Source organism: Lagenorhynchus albirostris, chromosome 13, assembly GCF_949774975.1.
Source record: "Lagenorhynchus albirostris chromosome 13, mLagAlb1.1, whole genome shotgun sequence".
NCBI lineage: Eukaryota > Metazoa > Chordata > Mammalia > Artiodactyla > Delphinidae > Lagenorhynchus > Lagenorhynchus albirostris.
The window spans coordinates 28,767,575-28,787,930 of NC_083107.1; the positions used below are offsets into that span (position 1 = coordinate 28,767,575).

General features: G+C 47.6%; 1 protein-coding gene across 29 annotated transcripts in view; it reads right to left on the reverse strand.

Moving 5' to 3' along the window:
* The window catches only part of DYSF (dysferlin), a 222,709-nt gene that overhangs the window by 177,596 nt on the left and 24,757 nt on the right, over positions 1-20,356 (reverse strand). For all 29 annotated transcript variants that reach the window (XM_060168906.1, XM_060168916.1, XM_060168912.1 and 26 more), the window contains exon 3: positions 19,390-19,481. In XM_060168906.1, the coding sequence (XP_060024889.1) occupies positions 19,390-19,481 (92 nt within the window). The remainder of the gene's footprint in view (positions 1-19,389; positions 19,482-20,356) is intronic.

The window sequence follows — 20,356 nt, forward strand, 5'->3', positions numbered from 1 at the left end:
AGTAAATACCCAAAAGAATTGAAATCAGGGACTCAAGGAGAATTTTTTTTTTTTTTTTTTTTTGCGATACACGGGCCTCTCACTGTTGTGGCCTCTCCCATTGCGGAGCACAGGCTCCAGATGCGCAGGCCCAGTGGCCATGGCTCACAGGCCCAGCTGCTCCACAGCATGTGGGATCTTCTCAGACCGGGGCACGAACCCGTGTCCCCTGCATCGGCAGGCGGACTCTCAACCACTGTGCCACCAGGGAAGCCCCTCAAGGAGATATTTGTACACCCAAGTTCATAACAGCATTATTCACAATTGCCAAAAGGTGTGAGGCAGGAGATAGATGGGCTCCAGGTTAGACATTTTCAGCCAACCTCCTGTTTACACATCCAGATAGAAACAACAACAGGAACAGGGTAAATAGCTGGACTTTGCCTCCGGTGGACACTTTAAGATAACAGTAATCGCAGGGGCAGAGAGGAGCTGAACCCTGCCCAGATAAGAGAAAAAGAGACCACATTTTTCTCATTCTCTAGGTCAAGGAGGCCTTCCCAACTACACATGTGCAGAAAGGCTCCTCAGGGGTCAAAAAGCGAGGGGCACCACCCCATAGTAGGTGATATCAACCTACATATAGGCCTCTTCACTAGAATCCAACTTGGCTAAGAGATGCGCACACACACAGAGGAGGACCCTGAGTTAAACCAAATACGGACACAGAGCCGGGCAAAGCAAGATGATTGGCCAGAGGAAACCTGGACGAAATGCCCCATAAAAGTGATTCAAACTACCACGAGGGTGCGACTCTCTCTCTGAGCCTGCCCCTGTGAGTCTATTCACATGTACTCTTTTTCCTCCTAATAAACACTTTGCTTATTTCAGTACTCTCTGACTCTTTGTGGAAATTCATTTCTACAAAGCCAACAGGCCAGGGCCTTGTCACTGGCCACTGTCCCTGGTGGCCTAGTGGCTAGAATTCGGCGCTCTCACTGCCGTGGCCTGACTTCAATCTCTGGCTGGGGAACCAAAATCCTGCTTCAAGCCGCTGCAGGCCGACACCAATACCAAACCTAGATTTAATACCGGGTCTAGTCGCAGTTTCAACCTTTCCCAGAAATGTAATCTTAACAGGCCAGTCTAGAATGTTCTGGTCAAGCACCAGAAAGGTAATCTGTCTTGTGGGCCATCTCTACCCCACTCCCACCCCACCCAGAAGAAGACGAGGCAATCTGCATGATAAACCCTTGCCTGTCTGTTCCACACCCAAAAAAGTTGATGTCCTGACTTTAAAATAACCCTTCATATTCTTCTGTTAATACCTTCTTGCCCCACCCTCCTTCTGCCTATAAAATCTTCCATTTTGCACAACCCCTTGGAGTGCCTTTCTAGTTGCTAGATGGGACGCTGTCAGATTCATAACTCAATGAATAAAAAACCAATTAGATCTTCAAATTTACTTAGCTGAATTTTGTTTTTTAATAGGGCTAAAGGGAGAGATGTTTGCTAATATTCATTCCAGGGTTCTAACACCCCTCATGATGCTAGGAATCGAATTTTCTAGAATTTGGACTGGTTTGTGTTATAGTCCTTTGCAGAACAGAGCAGGCTTGTACCACAGCTCACTAAACGGGGCCTCCTGGAGAGTCTCCATCCCAGAGCCAGCGAGGGGAAGGCCCCTGTCACCAGTGTGCTGACTCAAGTGGGCAATGTCAAAAAAACCAGACAGTAGGTGCAGAGAACCCCTGAATCCATGCTGTAAGCAGATGGGGTAGGGGGTCCCCAGAGAAAGAGAACCAGGCATGGCCTCCTTGACATAAGAGAAGCCATTTTTGGCCTAAACCATTTTGTGATCTAATCCTGGCCACAGTGCTTGTCCTTGAATAGATCTCAGTAATGATGATCTTAAAAGAACATAAAGGACAAACTTATCAAGGCAAAAGTAACAATAGCAAAGATAACAAACCAGTTCTATTTAAATTGCAAAGACTAGCCTAAAGCACTTTCTTGAGCTGTTGAGAATTTAAATTCCCCCTAAGGCACTCAACCACCAGATCAGCTGGAATCTAAGAGATGGTGATGTTGACCTTTTCTGACCTTCCTGCCTTCAGTCAATTAAGGCTTGGACTCTGCCTACTGCCCAAGCCCCTTCTCGAATATGCATATACCCATAGCTTAAAACTTCCCCAATTTTGCTGTTCCGGGGAGACACTGCTTTGGGAAGGGTCCCCAAATTTCACTTTACTTGCTGCAAGTAATAAATCCTTCCTTCTCCTGGTCTTTGACTTGGTTGTGTCTTTTGGCTCGACACCCACCAAGAGGCAAACCCAGTTTCTGGGTAACCATGCGACACTGTGAAACTGGGGCAGCAGAACGGAGGGACTTGCTTGAGCAGGTTGCTGGTGGATCCTGCTCTAGAACCTGTGAAAGGAAAATCAAAATAGAGTCGGGATTGGTAAGAGAGCTCTATAAAATGGAGCTGGGAGGCCATTAATGAAGTGTGACTTATTATATGTCTCAGCCTGGCTGGAATCTGACCTTTTGACCTGATGAAGTCATCCAGAACACCTGCCCGAAACTCCAGATATTTATCGGACCCTTTCCCTAAAATAACTCAGGAGAGTCTATCTACTTATAGACCCCCTACCCTAAAACAACCTGTGCTTTTTTTTTTTTTTTTTTGGCTGCGTTGGGTCTTCGTTGCTACACGTGGGCTTTCTCTAGTTAACAGTGAGCGGGGGCTACTCTTCTCTGCCTTGCGCGGGCTTCTCATTGTGGTGGCTTCTCTTGTTGCGGAGCACGGGCTCTAGGTGCATGGACTTCAGTATTTGTGATTCGCAGGCTCTAGGGCGCAGGCTCAGTAGTTGTGGCGCACTGGCTTAGTTGCTCTGCGGCATGTGGGATCTTCCCGGACCAGGGCTCGAACCCGTGTCCCCTGCATTGGCAGGCATATTCTTTTTTTTTTTTTTTTTTTTTTTTTGCGGTACGCGGGCCTCTCACTGTTGTGGCCTCTCCCGTTGCGGAGCACAGGCTCCGGACGCACAGGTTCAGCGGCCATGGCTCACGGGCCCAGCCGCTCCACGGCATGTGGCATCTTCCCGGACCGGGGCACGAACCCGTGTCCCCTGCATCGGTAGGCAGACTCTCAACCACTGCGCCACCAGGGAAGTCCCCAACCTGTGCTTCTTTAAGCACAAATACTTTCAGATCCTATCACAGTTCTCGCCAGGCAACTTTTAACAACCTCCAGGCTTTTTGTCTTTATAAGTCCCTCTTTCTCCCAATACTTTCACAGGTACCCGAATTTGCGTCTCCCGAATTGCAATTCTTAAAATCCCAAATAAACTATTTTCTTATTTGCAGCCTCCTGCATTTTTTGTTGGTTGACAGACTTGGCCCCCAGATTCCCAGCGGCAATTCCTGGCAATTCTGAGGCTTCAGCCTGGGGCGGCGAGAGGCAGGCCGCCAGGGGAGTGGAGGGATGGCAGACCTGGAGGTGCAGACAGCTAGTTTGCCGGCGAGCCCCCGGTTCCGGACCCTGGAGGCTGCGGCCAGAGCGCGGCGGGTCAGGGCGCAGAGCGGCCCGGCTCTCCTCCCTCGCCGGCATCCCGCCCGCCCAGGCCCCTGTCAGGGAGAATTCCCGGAAGCGGGGCGGGAACAATGGGAGGAAATGCAAGAGGAAGCGCCGGCCCCACCCCTGCCAGCCCAGGCACCTCCGGGCGGGAGGGACCGCGGCCAGCAGGATTGCTTGTTATTTCCTCCCTTCAACGTCTTTCTGGGCCATGAAATGCCCCCACTTGCCAACCCTGCATAGGCCCTGAGGTCAGTCCCTCCGAGGGCCTGAGCGGCTTCACAGGCCTCCACTCCGCTAGAAGGTAAGGCTGGAGGCAGGCTGCCTATCCCGAAGCCTAAGGAGCAGGTTGTGGGCTGACTCTCCCGAGTCCGAGAGAGGCAGAGCCTGCCCTGTGTGGGCAGCCCCGCCGAACTGCGGGGAGGAGGAGGGAGGGAGGGAAGGGGGACGGATCTGAGGCTTGACCGCGATCGGAAACCCTGACGGCCACTTTTCATTCATTCATTTCACGGAGGACGGAGAAGATGTGTTATTCAGGGGGCTCGGACCTGGGAGGGTCCAGACCCTTGAGGAGACCCATCCCATCCTGAGACCAAGGCTAAGACACAGACCCTAGGGCGCCCCGGCCTTCTGCACATCAGGGATGCTGCACGCTCGGTGGGTACCAACCAGTGGCCCAGTGTGGCAGGCAGGATTCAGTAGCAGTCAAATGAGGCAAGGACGGGCCTGGGGGGGGTCCTGCACGGGCTGCCTGGGAGCGAGCTCTGAGTGTGTGTGGAGCCTGGTGGGCTGGAAGGAAACTCTGTGGGCCTTGACAGCCTACTGATAGAAAAATGTGCTGCCCAGTCTCCCCAGACCTGGTCGTCCCTCTTGGCTGTGCTGTGTTCCCAAGCCACTGGAATGTGAGGGCAAGAGAAGTGTGGGGTCCGAAAGAGCTGCTACCATCCCAAAGACAGAAAGCCAGGTCAGGAATTAGCATGGGAGAGGGAGTGCAAGGTCAAAGCTGCTTCCATATTGACAAGGCATACGTCCTTCCTCATGGAAAAAGAGCTGGTTCCCAAATTCATCATCCAGTAGGTTGCTGTCCTTAGAAATGCGAGGTGGTGACCTCCAAGTCTAAGCCTTAAGTGGGAGGGTACGAATTAAGGTGGCCAAGTAAGTTGATTTTAACAAAGCACAAAGAAATCTAAACAATTTTATTTTAAAACATCGGGCCATACATGGGAAAAGAATCTAAAAAAGAGTGGATATATGCATATGTATAACTGATTCGCTTTGCTGTACACCTGAAACTAACACAACATTGTAAATTAACTATACTCCAATAAAAATTTTAATAATTAATTAAAAAAGGAAACATCTGGACATTTTACATCACTGTAAGATCAAAACACACGAGGCAACCCAAATGTCCATCATCGAAAACGGGTAAGTTAAGTATAGACATACAACAGAATAGTATACAACTATAAAAATAATGGAAATATTACACTGTAGATTTATAATGTATGGAAAATCTTCAACATACATTGTTAGGCATATGGATCAATGGAAAAGAATAGTGAGCCCAGAAATAAACCCACACACCTATGGTCAATTAATCTTCGACAAAGGAGGCGAGACTATACAATGGGAAAAAGACAGTCTCTTCAGCAAGTGGTACAGGGAAAGTAGGACAGCCACATGTAAATCAATGAAGTTAGAACACACCCTCTCACCTTACACAAAAATAAACTCAAAGTGGCTTAAAGACTTAAACATAAGACATGACACCATAAAACTACAAGAGATCATGCAAAATTTTCTCTGACATAAACCGTACCAATGTTTTCTTAGGTCAGTCTCCCAAGGCAATAGAAATAAAAACAAAAATAAACAAATGGACCTAATCAAACTCACAAGCTTTTCCCCAGCAAAGGAAACCACAAACAAAATGAAAAGACAACCTACAGAATAGGAGAAAATATTTGCAAATGATGTGACCGAAAAGGTCATTTCCAAAATGTACAAACAGCTCATACATCTCAACAACAAAAAAACTAATTGAAAAATGGGCAGAAGACCTAAATAGACATTTCTCCAAAGAAGACATACAAATGGCCAATGGGCACATGAAAAGCTGCTCAACATTGCTAATTATTAGAGAAATGCAAATCAAAACTACAATGAGGTACCACCTCACACTGGTCAGAATGGCCATCATTAAAAAGTCTACAAGTAACAAATTCTGGAGAGGGTATGCAGAAAAGGGACCCCTCCTCTACTGTTGGTGGGAATGTAATTTGGTGGATTACAGAATGTAATTTGTGGAAAACAGTATGGAGGTTCCTCAGAAAACTAAAAATAGAATTACCATATGATCCAGCAATCCCACTCCTGGGCATATATCCAGACAAAACTGTATTTCAAAAAGATACATGCATTCCTATGTTCATAGCAGCACTATTCACAATAACCAAGACATGGAAACAACCTAAATGTCCATCAACAGATGAATGGATAAAGAAGATTTGGTACATGTATACAATGGAATACTACTCAGTCATAAAAAAGAACGACATAATGCCATCTGCAGCCACATGGATGAAACTAGAGATTATCATACTAAGTGAAGTAAGTCAGAAAGAGAAAGACAAATACCATATGATACCACTTACTGCGGAATCTAAACTATGACACAAATGAATCTATCTATGAAACAGAAACAGAATCAGGGACATAGAGAATAGACTGGTGGTTGCCAAGGCAGAGGGGGTTGGGGGATGGGTAGAGTGGGAGGTTGGGGTTAGCAGATGTAAGCTTTTATATATAGAATGGATAAACAACAAGGTCCTACTGTATAGCACAGAGAACTATATTCAATATCCTGTGATAAACCATAATGGAAAAGAATATTGAAAAAAAGAGAATGTATATATGTATAACTGAATCACTTTGCTGTACAGCAGAAATTAACACAACATTGTAAATCAACTATACTTCAATTTTTAAAATATTGATTGTTTTTTTTAAAGATGCATTGTTAAGTAAAAAAACAATGTTCAAAAAAGTGTGTATAATATGCTACCTATTACTTAGAGTGGTCAGATAGATAGAAAGTGTAATGGTGTTTGCCAGAGGCTGGAGGGAGGGGACAATGGGGAGTTATTGTTTAATAGGTATAGAGCTTCAGTTTTACAGATGAAAAGAGTTACAGGGATGAATGGTAGTGATGGTTATAAAACAATGCAAATGTATTTAATGCCACTAAACTATATACACTTAAAAATGGTTAAGATGGTAATTGTTATGTGTATTTTACCACAATACAAAAAAAATCTATTTTAATAAATAAATATACTACCTATTATGTAAAAAAGAGGAAAGTCAGAATTTATACTGGTGATTAATCAATAATATGAGTGATAACAGAAGAAACAAAGAACAATGGTTACCTATGGGAGAAAGATGAGAATTGTGCAGATGGGGAAACAAAGGGAGAACTTTTGCTGCATTTTTTAAAATAGAGTCTGCTTTTATAACTCCTTAAGTTTTTTTACTAACTCAAAAATTAAATTTGAAAACAAAGCATAAAAACTCTTTTTAAATTTTATAATTTATTAATTCAACAAATACTTATTTTGCCTATCAGACAAAACACCGAGCCTGCCCTCATGGAACTTACATTCTACTAAGAGCTACCTGCCTCCTGACTGAGTGTATATCAGACACTCTACATGTATAGAGTGTCTGATATACACTCAGCGGTTAAACTGCCACAGCGGTTAAACTGACGCTAGCCCTGTGGGGTAGGTACTGGTATTAGTTCAATCCACCTTACAGATGAGGAGATTGGGACTCGGAAAGGCATTTGACTTGTCTGATTTCACACAAATAACAGACAGAGCCAGACTCCGAGAGCCTTGCCTTAGACCCCATCCTGGACCAGTAGCACACCTCAGAGCCCCATGAGCACATCATGAAAGACACAAAAAGACCCTTTGCTTCATCCATGGAAAAGAGAGCCCAGGCTATAAATCTGATCTGGTTCAACCTTTTTAAAAACATCTAATTCCAAGCTGTATTAATCATGCCTTTTTATTTTCAATATTTTGATGTTTTGATATCTGGGGCTTTGCTCACTTTGGAGGGGCTGCCCCTCCCAGGACTAGTCAATTCCTAGAGATATAAAGGACTCACCTGCAACTGCACCTTTCATATGCAGACCCACCAAGCCAGAGCCCACACCCCCACCCCCTTCTCTATTGAGCACTCACACTCAGCCAAAGTTCCCCTGCACTGAAAACCCCAGGGCCAGGTGCCACATAGCTTCACATAGCCCCTGCCCTCCAGAGCCTGCTGAAATTATTCAAACTAGCCGATCCTAAACCCGCTTACCCTGCCTTGCCTGTTCTTTTCTGAGGAAACCACAGTAAAGGCTCTTGCCCATGCTTTCCCATCCCTCCCCCTGCCTCCTGACTGACCCTGGTGCTTCCCCATGTGGCCCCCATGGTGCAGCATGCCCCCTCCTCTGAGGAACTGTAACAAACTATCCTTTCAATGGTAATCATCTCCTGATTTGTTGGCTTACCATACCTGAATAATAACAAAACCTACATTTTAAAACACAAGCCTGCTAGTTCTTTGTTGGGGAGATCAGGGGTGAACGGTCATTTTAAAGAGCTCAGTAATCGCACCCTGTAGATGGGCTACACTCTCCTATGAAGAGGAGGTTGTGAGGTCTAGTAGTCTACACTATGCATTTGGAGCTTTCAGAGGGTGGCCTTGAAGTCTGGGCCCTGAGGAGAAGAAGGAAGGGAAGGGTCGAGTGTGCGGAACAGGTCTGGCAACAGGGCAGCTGGCTGAGACCCCAGGAGAAACCAGCTAGTCAGGGAGAGGCAGCCATGCCTGTGGCAGGGATAGCTGAAGGACCTAAGAGAGACGCTCTTCCACTGAAAGTGGCCTCCACACCTGCAGGGGGTGGCAGACCCTCCATCCGTTACCCCAGGCCTTCCCATATGCCATGGTGCCATGAGCTGAAGAATGAACAGGTGAGGCAGCCGAGGTGCAGCAGACCAGGGAAGACAACATCCCCAGGTGCTCGGAGCTGTGTTAGGGAGAAGTTACATGGGAGAAGTGGGTGCAGCTCACACTGACACTGACCAGTAAGTGAATGTAAGACAAGCCCTCTCCCCAGACACCCGGAAGGAAGGTGGCCCAGGAAGGCTGGCAGGACACAGTTCTTGCCCTGTTTGGTTCATGGGACACCCCAGGTGGTAGACCCTGGGTGTCACACACGCCAACCATGGTCTTCACATGTTGAGTCAGTGCCAACATTTCTAAACTATACCTTTCAACCTATAGCAACACTTTGAAAACATTCTTCCTCTCAACTATCTTCCAAAAATAAATTTTATCATAGAATGCTGAAGAAAAAGAGCTCTCGAGTCATCCTACTTGGGCTGGAACCTCAGCTCTGCCATGCGACAGCTCTGTGGCTGAGGACAAGTTACATAACCTTTCTGAGGCCTGTTTTCTCATCTGTAAAGGTCATTTATTCATTTGACAAATATGTAGGGAGCACCTAATTATTGTAGGTATTGGGGATACTGGTTACACAAAATGGACAACCACCCCTGCACTGTTGGAGCTTCACAGGAATAGTGCACACTTCAGAGGGTTCTTGTAAAATCCAAGTTCACATTCCTAACACCCCCAACTGTGTCTGGGACACAGACAGTGCTTGGTAAATGTTACCCCACTCACCACCTTCCTGTCCTCTGCACATACTACCCCACCAGATTGAAGTGAGGGACCCATTAGATCATGACTGTCATAATATATGTAAGAGGTAAGATTTACTTTTGGTCACTCCTGGTGGTAGAATAGAAATGAGACCCTCAAAATCTCAGGGAGAGAGACTGTGGCTCAACAGAAGGAAGGACTTTCTAACATTATGATCCAGGCCCTGAACAGGCTTCTTCCTGATCTAGCTCTGTCCTTGAAGGATGGAGGAGACTCCCACAGGTCTTTCAACTCTGGATGACATACCTGCCAAGGGGGGAGGCTCCAGTGAGAGTGTGGGTGGCCGATGGCCAGTGCAGGCACAGGGTAGGGTCCAGGCATGACAGCAGTGGGGTTAGACAAGCACCATCACTAGGGCCTCCTGCAGGAAAGGCTTACACAGCCCAGACTGGTAAATGTGAAGGGACTGCTGGCAATGGAAAACCAGTTCCCAGCCTTCATGGTAAAGACTGAATCAGTCAAGCAAGAGTCACCTGTGGATGCTAAATCTAGGGGGACATTTTGATGAGCAGGATATTGGCAGGGTCTTAAAGTGTCTCTTAACACACGTCAAGGAGGAAAAAAAGAACAGTAAAGACACAATGGAAAAATCAGACAACACCTTGACGGGTGATTGAAATGAATGTCACCAACGAGGGACACCATGCACCTCCAGATCCTGAGATAAACACAACGCACCTATGATGGACTCCAGCCAGGAGTCAGTAACCGAATCTGATCATGAATATAATCATGAGAAAGACATCAGACAAACCCAAAGTGAGGAATATTCTATTTTTTTCATTGGGGTATTGTATTATTCAAAAATGTAAATTGTCATAACTGTGGAAATGTCCCAAAGTAAAGGAGGCTATGGAAATATGATGACAAAATTCAATATGGGTATCTATACTGGGGGAAAGGGAGGGGGAAATGCTATAAAAGACATAACTTGGTCAATGGATAGGATCAAAATACAAACAGTAGATTAAAGTAGGCAACCATGTTAAATTTAACTGAAGTTGGTAACTTACTGTGATTATGTAAAAAAAATCCCTGCTCTTTGGAAATATACACAGAAGTATCTAAGGATAAAGGGCCATGATGAGTATAACTTACCCTCAAATGGGAGAGAGAGAAAAAGGGAGGACGGAGGGAGAGGAGAGAGTGAGAGAGAGAGAGAATATTATAAACCAAATGGAATAGAACATTAACAATAAATGAGTCTAAGTAAAGTGTGTGGATGTTCTTTTTGAAACTTTCCTATGAGTTTGAAATTATTTCCCAAAAAAGGCTCTAGAAAGGTCTCCATGTGTCTGTTTCTCATTCTTTATCTTTTAAACTAAGAAAAAGACAAGTCAACTAAAAATATATGTATTACAACTCAAACCCATTCATCGCTGACTCAGCCTCACCTTCCTCATTAGATTCAGTGAGTCAGCACAACAGGAAAATCAGATAGCCCCTGACCTGGCAGGACACACACACACACACACACACACACACACTCAGGGGAAGTTTAAGGACACCGGTGAGGAGACACCATGAGCTGCGGCCCCTTCAGCCATGCATGCCTGGCCGTGAGGGGCAGGAAATGAGAACAGCCGGACATAACACACACACACAAACCCCAGCCCGCCTGGCCTCTGGCAGACTTCCTGCCAGTATCTGATCCTCCAGGGGCTGCCCAAGGGTAACTCTAAATAGTTTTCCACTTCAATCCAGAGAAAGAAAAACAATTCCGAAACACAGGGATGTCCTGGATAGAATCCAGGACAAAATATAGTTATAAAAATCCTTGGAAAATAAGGATATGGTCAATGCTTCCGAGGATGCTGAGAACAATGGGATGGTGAACTGTAAGTATTCCTGCCTCAAAAGTGCCTCCCAAGGATTCCGGAGGCTTGCTCACTGGCTTGCTGAAACCTGGAGGCTGAACATAGGCCTACTTTCCCCAACTTCTAACAACAGCAAACTGCCTCTCTGCCTTTTTAAATGTCTATGTGCACAGGCATACAAATACCCAAAGGTGAACATCCATTCCTGTGTAAGAATGACACCAGGACAAAGCAACCAATAGACGACAAGCAGAGAGAAAATACCATCCACACTTAAAACAGACCGAGGGTCAATATTCCTAACAAGATCCCAAACGTACAAACTACCATGAATTAGTTAGAATAAAACAAGCACCTCAAAGTATTAAGATAGGCAACTGACAGAATAAGAAATACAAATGGGCAATAAACACATGGAAAGATGCTCAACTTTACAAGCAATTAAGGAAACACAAATTATAAGATACCTATTTTCCCCCATGGCACTAGCAAAAATAAAACGTTGACGGGCACTTTTTTTACACTGTCGGTAGACGTAACTCAGGACACCTTTTCTGAAAAGCAATTTGGCAGAATTGATGAAAATGTTATCCCATTTCTAAGGACCTATCCTAAAGGAAAAATAGTATAAGAACATAAAAACATTTGGATAAAGATGTTCAGTGGCAGGCCAGGAAAGAAACTAGAAAGAAACTAAATACCAGTCAATACGGTTACAGTGGGATAAATTATGGTGCACTCACACCGTGGAATACAACACAACTACTGAAAATGGGGTTGACCGATATCCACTGACCTGGGAAAACGGTTAGTGATAAAATGACAAAAAGCCACATGGGGACCAATATACATGGCGTGACTCATTTTTGTGTAAGTAAATGAATACACTTGTATATAAACAGATGCTTGCAGATACTTAGGGAAAGTTGAGGAAGCTATATACGGTCAACAGTGGACACCACTGGAGGGAAGGGAAGGAGCGGATTGGAGAACATGCATTTTTTCCTTTATAAACTTTTAAAAATGGAGCTTACTGACTTACGCTTATTATTTTACTTTATTTTTTTTGGCTGTGCCACGTGGCATGCGGGATCTTAGTTCCCCAACCAGGGATCGAACCCACGGCCCCTGCAGTGGAAGCACAGAGTCTTAACCAATGGCCCACCAGGGAAATCCTGGCGCTTACTTCTGCTTATAAAAATATTTATAATTTTTATACTCTTGTGGGGTTTTTTTGAAATAAAAAAGAATGTGTTCATATTCAGGTACAGCACGTGTCCAGACGGGGCATGCACTTGCTGTAATGTTCACATACTGGTGTGGTTTCTGTATGTGCATCTGTACGGATCCTGCTACAACCAACAGTCCCCATGTACCGGACACCTTCAATGTGCCAAGCACAGGGTAGGCGTTTGACACGTACGCATTATACAACAACTCTGCACTGTAGGTACTGTGATTGCCTTTCAGAAAGGTCCAGGTCAAGGCAGTGCCAGGATGAGATCCACTGAAAGTGGGGCTCCCGAGAGTAGCCTTTGACCTTCACTCTCATGCCAGCCACCACCCCTGCCCTGCTCAGCTATGTAGACAACCTGGGGGGCCAAGACCACCTGCCCCTGCCAGGATGGAACCCCTTGACCACATCAACTCATTCCAGGTGTGAGTCAAAGGCACGCACTGGCCAGATCTGCGCCCCGACATTCCTTACATTCTTGCACGTGACAGACTCGTGTTCAGCTCCTTCCTAGCAACCCCTGCTTTCCCTCAATAGATTAAGCCCGTTGTCCCCGGAGACACCAGGACAACCCCTACCTGCACCCTGGGGGCACCAAGACCTACGCCAGGGTCAGCAACAGCCCTACAGGAGATGGTCACCTACATCAGGAAGACCCACCGTTCCCAAAACATCTCCTCACAGCCTATCGCGGTGCCGGAAGGCTCACCGTTAGCGCTTTTGTTTTTGGTCTAAGCGGAGTCTGGGAAATAAAGCACCATCGCCTACATTCCTAAGAGAAGGAGCAAAACGTTAGGCCACAGGCTGCCACCAACACTTCATTATGAATGAGTGAGTCCGTTTTCAAACCACAGCTGGCTGAGAGCAGCCTTTGATGGGAAAGGGCTGGGGTCAGTGGGACTCAAGCAACTGGGGCAGCTGGAGGGCAGCACAGGGGAGCTACGGAAAAGGGGATGTGCCGAAGGGAACTGCCATTTAGGGAGCAGCCCTCTGTGGCAGGTCCCTGAGATGTGCTTTTGCACTTGATTTAATACTCCCTAAGCAGGAGGAGGAAACAGGCTCAGGGAGCTGAGCTGAGGACCTGCCCAAGGCCACAGGGCTGTTGAGTCTGGACCCTAGCTCTTCCCAAAGTCCATATTCACTCCAGCTCATTCCGTGACGAGCTCACGGGGCCGACGTCGGGGTGAGAGGAGGAGCAGCTGAGGAGGAAGGACACGGAGCAGCGGTGCCCAGGAAGGTACCCAAGCTGCCTCCGGGGCCCCCGTCAGTGGCCGACACCATACTGACAACCCAGATCGCAGGGCAGGTGAAGGCAGGCAAGGCTCTGTGTGCGGCTGAGAGAGCCCTCAAGGCCCCACTTTATAGAGTCACCGGGTTGCTGAAAGGTTGGGAGTGAATCACACTCTTCTAAAGAAAATGCTATTGTGAGAGCCTAAGGGAACGCTTCTTTAAAGGCAGTAGTGTGCCTTCTAGCCGATTCTTGGTGTGAATCTGGGTCTCCTTCTGTACTTCTTGATTGAAGCGGGGGCGGGGGGACAGCCACCCTGGAATAGAGTTGCCAGATCGAGTACAGGATTCCCTGTTAAGTTTACCTTTCAGATAAACAATGGGTAATCTCCTAATATAAGTGTCTCATGCAACATTTGGGACATTCAAACTTAACTGAGTGTCCTGTATGTTTCTCTATTGAATCTGGCCACCCTAACCTGGGCCTGGCTAGGCCTGGGGCCAGTGAACTATGGTGGTCAAGGTGAGTATCATTTTAACCCTGGTGGTTTTTTTGCTTCGTTTTTTGGGGGTTTTTTTGGCTGGGCCGTTAGGCTTGTAGGATCTTAGTTCCCCGACCTGGGATCAAACCGGGCCCTCGGCAGTGAAAGCGCAGAGTCCTAACCACTGGATGGCCAGGGAATTCCGTAACCCTAGTGTTTGACAGATGGACATTTTGACCCCATGGAGACTTTTGCTCCCATATTTACATTTACCAAACATTTAAATTAAAAAAAAAATACACCTACATTAATTAATTTCTACTGGAAAGTCATTTTTCAGAACAAATTAAATTAAGCCCATTTAATTTGTTGAGATATTTTCTATACAAGTGTAATTAAACTCCTTTCTTTTTTTAATCTTCATTTTTATTTTACCACAATTATTGTCATTAGTAACAATTATTTTCTGTTTAAATTTCCCAACACAGGTATGGTGCAAAGTTTTCTTGGGGGGGGGGTTTTGTTTGTTTGTTTTTCATTTTTCGATTCATATCAAGCTTTATCAAATATAGCTCTCTTCCACTCTTGAGTTTTCTTTTGTGGAATTAGTTCTATTAAGTCTGATTCTCTCAGGTCAGTGTTTACAGTTACCAACAGGATTCTTCAGTCAGTTTTTCATTTCCTTAACAATTTTACCATGTGCCGTTTTGCCCACAATTATTGCATGGTAATCATTTCTACCTATAACCACATCCAGAAACTATGGTAAGAATTATATTTATTTCTCAGTTAATCCATGAAAAAATTGAGAGCCATTCCTTGCAGAAGTGCCAGCATTGCTCTCATGCCCTGGTGCACACTGGTCTCCCCTGGGCAGTTTCAGGAAGTGCTGCTGCCTGCGCCCGACTCCAGCTTCTCCTTTCATCAGTTTGTGCCTAGACACTGATCTATTGTAAAGCTCCCAGGCCGTTCTAAGATGCACCCAGGGTTGGAGCACTGTTCTAAAAATCTAGAGCTGCGCTGTCCAACACAGTAAGCCACCACTGTGCACGCACATGAGCTATTCAAATTTAAATTAATTAAAATTAAATAAAATTTAAGATTCAGTTCCTCAGTTACACTAGCCAACACGGAATGGTTCCATCATCTCAGAAAGTTCTACCGGGCAGCACTGGTCTGGAGTGCAGACGACGGGTTCTCACTCCCTAACACCTGGGAGTTCGTAATGGTGCACAGGCCCCGCTCTCAATCAATTAAGTGAGAACTTGCAGGCGGGGCCAGGCACTGGCATGTTATGTCAAAGCTGCCGATGATGCTCTTGCGTCTCATAGCCTGGATTGGGAATTTCTCAGCTGAACATCCCAGGGGTCAAACTTAGCTGGTCAGGGATCAGGGTCAGCTTCCCCTCCAGCGTCCTTCTGAGAAGCCCAGAAGGAGTAAACAGGAGTAAACAGGAAGAGTAAACAGGAAGTTGTTGAGTGCAGCCTGGGACACTCAACTGAGTCCAGGACCCAGCCTAGCTGGGTTTGCACGAGTGTCTCCCATCCAGAGGAGTGAAGTTTCCTCTTATGTGCATTTGAAACCTGATTTTATAGACATGGAGTTGATCCACGCCTGCAGTTGCTTCAGGATGGGTGGGGTGCAGAATGGCCCAGAGACAGTATCCAGCCTGAGTTTCCCCTCCTGAGAGATTCCGAGACCCCACTCCAGGCCAACAGACCAGGCTGGCATAATGAGTTCACCCAAAACTGCCAACGGTCGTCGGGGAAACACAGAAACATCAAAAATCCCAGAAGCCCTGGGGAAAGAGAAGAGAGTGGAAGTGGGGGAGAGTCAGATGACAGAAGGAATAAACGGAGAGGGGCCAGGAAGGAAAAGGAGCAAAACCACAGACCTGTGGAGACAGAGGTGTGAGTGAGGGGCGGTAAAGAATGAGTGAGGCATTGAGGGGACCCTAGAAACAGGTGGAGGCAGAGGATGGAGGTTCAGAAGACAGAGAGGAGGAGACAGAGGGAGACTGTGGAGGGCTGTGCTGCACCTCGCTCGGAAGAAGACCCAGGAGGACCCTAGGTGGGCTCACAGCCCACCCAGGACTGCCAGGAAGGAAGGAACTGCTGCATGACGACCCTGTGGATTTCACTGAAACTGAGGGCAGTCAGATGGCAGCGGTCACCGTCACACCTGTTGTCTCCCTATTTGCTTCCTGACCAGACACTGCCAACTTGAGGGTAGTGAGTAGGTGTTCTATGTAAAACGTTCATTGTATTGAATTGACTGATTTTTTTTCCCTTTTCTCTTTTAGAACGTAAAATATCACATGGTTGCTCTTTCCACTTCCTGGAAATGCTTCTTATTTTTACAGCGTTAGACTTTTTAATACTTTTAATTAACTGGTTTTTTTGTGTGTGTGTGGTACGCGGGCCTCTCACTGTTGTGGCCTCTCCCGTTGCGGAGCACAGGCTCCGGATGCGCAGGCTCAGTGGCCATGGCTCACGGGCCCAGCCGCTCCGCGGCATGTGGGATCTTCCCGGACCAGGTCATGAACCCGTGTCCCCTGCATCGGCAGGCGGACTCTCAACCACTGCACCACCAGGGAAGCCCTTAACTGGGATTCTTTTCTCACATTTCATGAGCAGCATGAACGTACTGTGCACTCTAACCATGAGGGCCTTACAGAAGCACCCTGTGGGTACCTGCCTCCCTCCCGCTGCTCCAGTGGGTTTCCCCTCATGCATCTTCCATCCAAGCAAACTGCTCTCCAGCCTGCATACCCCACTGGCTCCGAGGCTCCGATAGCAAAGCTAAAATTCTATTATTTCTGAAATTCTTCAGACGTTTGTGAATGTAAGTTTAAATTTAGTTGAATTAAAATTTAATTTTTAATCGCTAGAAATGCAAAATTGAGATAAATTTTTGAAAAACTCAAAAGTTACATTCAAGTTGTTATCAGAAAGAAGTTTCTGGTGAATCAGGAAGCTTTGTGAATTAGTTCTTCTGCAAATTGCTGTGTGAGGAACTGATTTCCAGCACACTGGCCTCTCAAGTGACCTACCTGGTCATGTGGGAAACTGGTGTTCAGGGAACTGACTTGCCCCCAGGAGCCAGAGGACACCTACAGGGGCCAACGAGAGGGCTCCAATGTGCGAGACAGCCTGCCCCTGCTGTGATCTCCAACCCACGGAGCCAGGCCGGCCCATGTGTGGCACTGGCCTGCTATCACCCCGATGTCTAGCCTGGCCCTTGAATTGATCAAAAATATGTTCTCATCCCCTGCTGCCTTCATGGTCTTAGAAATCTCCCCACAGGGCCTGAAAAGTACTGAATGTGATCATGAAAGTGAAACATGCGTTTCCTCTGCATGCCTTTGCCTTGCTACGCTCTCTCCAGAAGGGCCCAGCACCTGCCTGGGGCTTCCGGGAACCTCTGAGAGGTGCAGGGGCTCCGTGATTCTGACCATGTTGCAGACCTGCCCTTCAATCACAGCTCTGCCATCAGTAGCCTTCGAGGAAATTAATCTCCTGGAGCCTCAGTTTCCCTCCGTAATAATGACAAGTCTAATAGTAACACCTAACGATTAAAAAAGATCTTTTATATAAAGACTCAGCACAGGGCCAGACACTTGGCTAAGCTCTTGGTAAACATCAGCTGTTGTGGGTTTGCTATTATTATCCTCAGCCTGGTGTCAGAGGCCCCCTCCCAACCTGGCCCCATTGCTCCCTTCTCACTGGGCTGCACAAGTCATGTGACTGAATCCCACATGTAAGGCCTTAGCCTGCTGCCCGCCATGCCCAAACAGTGGAAGGACCTCCCTTCCTCTCCTCTCTAAAGCCAACACTGGCCTCCGAGTCCGTCTGTGTGGCCCTCCTCCAGGAAGCCTTCCAGGACCACCCAGAGTCCAGCATTGCTCCTCCCTCACCTGTAGGTCCACTGTCCATGCTTGTCAGAAGCTGCCTTTTTTCCATGAAATACCTGTGCTGGGGTAACAGTGTGAATGAGTTCCAGCCCCTGCAGGAACCTGCACCCTGTGCAGGTGGGGGCTACTGAGGTCCAGGCTGGACAAAATGGACCCAAGACACCCTGGACCCACACATTTTAGCCCTACCTTGGGAGGGCCCAGTGGAAGCGCCTCCGTCCTCCCCACACGTATCACGCGCTGCACCCACAGCCAGCAGAGACACAGAGAGACCGTGGTGGCTGCGTTTTTCTTCCAAGCTTTTTAAGATTTCAAACTTTCCAGATGTCTGGGAGGCTGAGACCCCTGTCGGCCTTCCCCAGGTCTCTGAATCCTCCCTCCTTCCCTCTCCCACTCTCGCCCTGCCAGGGAAACACAGCCGGGCCCCAGACACCAGCTGACCCAGTTCCCAAACAAAGGCTCTACTGTCAGCAGGTCACAAAACAGCAAGCCCATGCCCGATCCTCGGGTCCAGACCTCAGCGAACGGCACCAAGAGCATGAACCCACGCCTGCCGGCCCCTCACACAGCTGCACCCCCGTCAGGCCTAGCAGGGACCGGCTGAAGCCCCGCCCTGACATTCAAGGTTCCAGCACTGAGCGCTCTCAGGCTGTGTCTCCCAGGTCACCCTACCCACAGTCAACAGGGCCATCCGTCTGCAAGCTGGCTGGCCCTGCCCACCCCGCCACCAGCACACACAAGGCCCAGGAGCTCCATACACGAGGAAGGACCCATCGCCCGCCTCGAGAGCCTACTTCTGCCACCACAAAACTCTGAACTCTGCTCCTACTATTGCCCCTGCCTGGAAACCATCCCTACTACGTACATGAAATATCACCAGAAGACACTGCCACAGGACGGTGGGCAGTCAATGTGGGTCGCCATTACTGTTCCAACTTCTAAACCACAACTCTCACCTCAAGTCCCACCTCTTCCATGAAGCCATCGCTCGGCCTGCCTCGCGCCATGTGCCACTGCCCTCCCTAGCCTGTGCTGGGCAGGGAGAGAGGGCCATGCCAGGCACCTCAGGGCTGCAGCAGGACCCAGAGAGCCTTTGCTTCCCTGCTCCCTGGGGCACAGACTGTCTGGGGAAACACACGCACATCTGATTCTAGCCCACCTTCCTTCCCTGTCACTTGGGAAGCTCTCAGATTTACCCACAGCTGAGTTCCTGAGACTGCAGCCAGCCCTCTCCCCCAGATCTCCCACCGGGCCAGGCCCACGAGTGGCAGGTCTTCACCAAACACCAGCTCTCCAGAGTCCACATTCTGTAGTCTACATCCGCCACGACCCTACCCGTACACACCCACAGGCCAGAGTCCCCCTCACCGCCTCACCTGTTCCTCCCCATCGTCTCATGGTCTTTGACCACCACATGAAGCTCGGAGCCTTGGTCCAGGGGGACACCCTTGAGGTCCCACTCAAAGCCCTGGAAGAAAAAGAGAAAAGATGTCTTAACCTATGGACCCCTAGAAGAGACTGTGTCTGGTCCCCACAGGTCCCCCTGGGGCACTGAGCAGGCATCTGTGACCACTACTGGTGATGGGAAGGATGCATGAGTGAAGGAATGAATACATGAGTAGCAGGGTCTCAGAGCTTCAGAAGGGACAACGAGAGCTGAAGGCAGCGGAAGAGAGTAGGAGACCAGACCCCCATGACCCCCTCCCCAACTCAATTCCACCAGTCACCAGGAGCACAGCTGGGAAAACTTCCAGGTGGCCCTCAGGGCCCAAAATCAGTGTGCTCGTGGGGCAGCCCGGCGCCTGGTGACAGCATGCGTTAGTGCCACCTTGGTCTCCAGAGACCCCAGGACCCTCCTCAGAGCAAAGGCACCCCATGCATCCCAACCCCATCCACACAATGACAGGGCTTCCAAAGACCACCAGGGCGCCATATAAAGAAAGCTGGTTGACTAAGTCTCGAACGAGAGCAAGTTATGTAGCAGATGGGAGCCAATTCTTTTGCAATTAGAGAATGACAAATCTCTGCACAGATAATACCCTGACCAGCAAGAGCTTGAGTTGGTAAGCAAATAAATGAGCATCTGCCAACATAGATTTACTGATTAAACTTGTTAAAGGCTATTGCAACATGCCTTAAGTAAATCATTTGCACAGATGATCTACTGCAAATAGACAATTATTTCCTATAGTTTAAATTACCTAAACATTGTCAGTTTTTCTGAAACAGTGTATTAAATTTAACCCAAAGGAAAAAAAAAAAAAGAAAGAAAGAAAGCTAGTTGAGAGGGCAGGAACCAGAGGAGGACCTGATGAATCAGGGAGGGCTGTGGGGAGGAGGTAG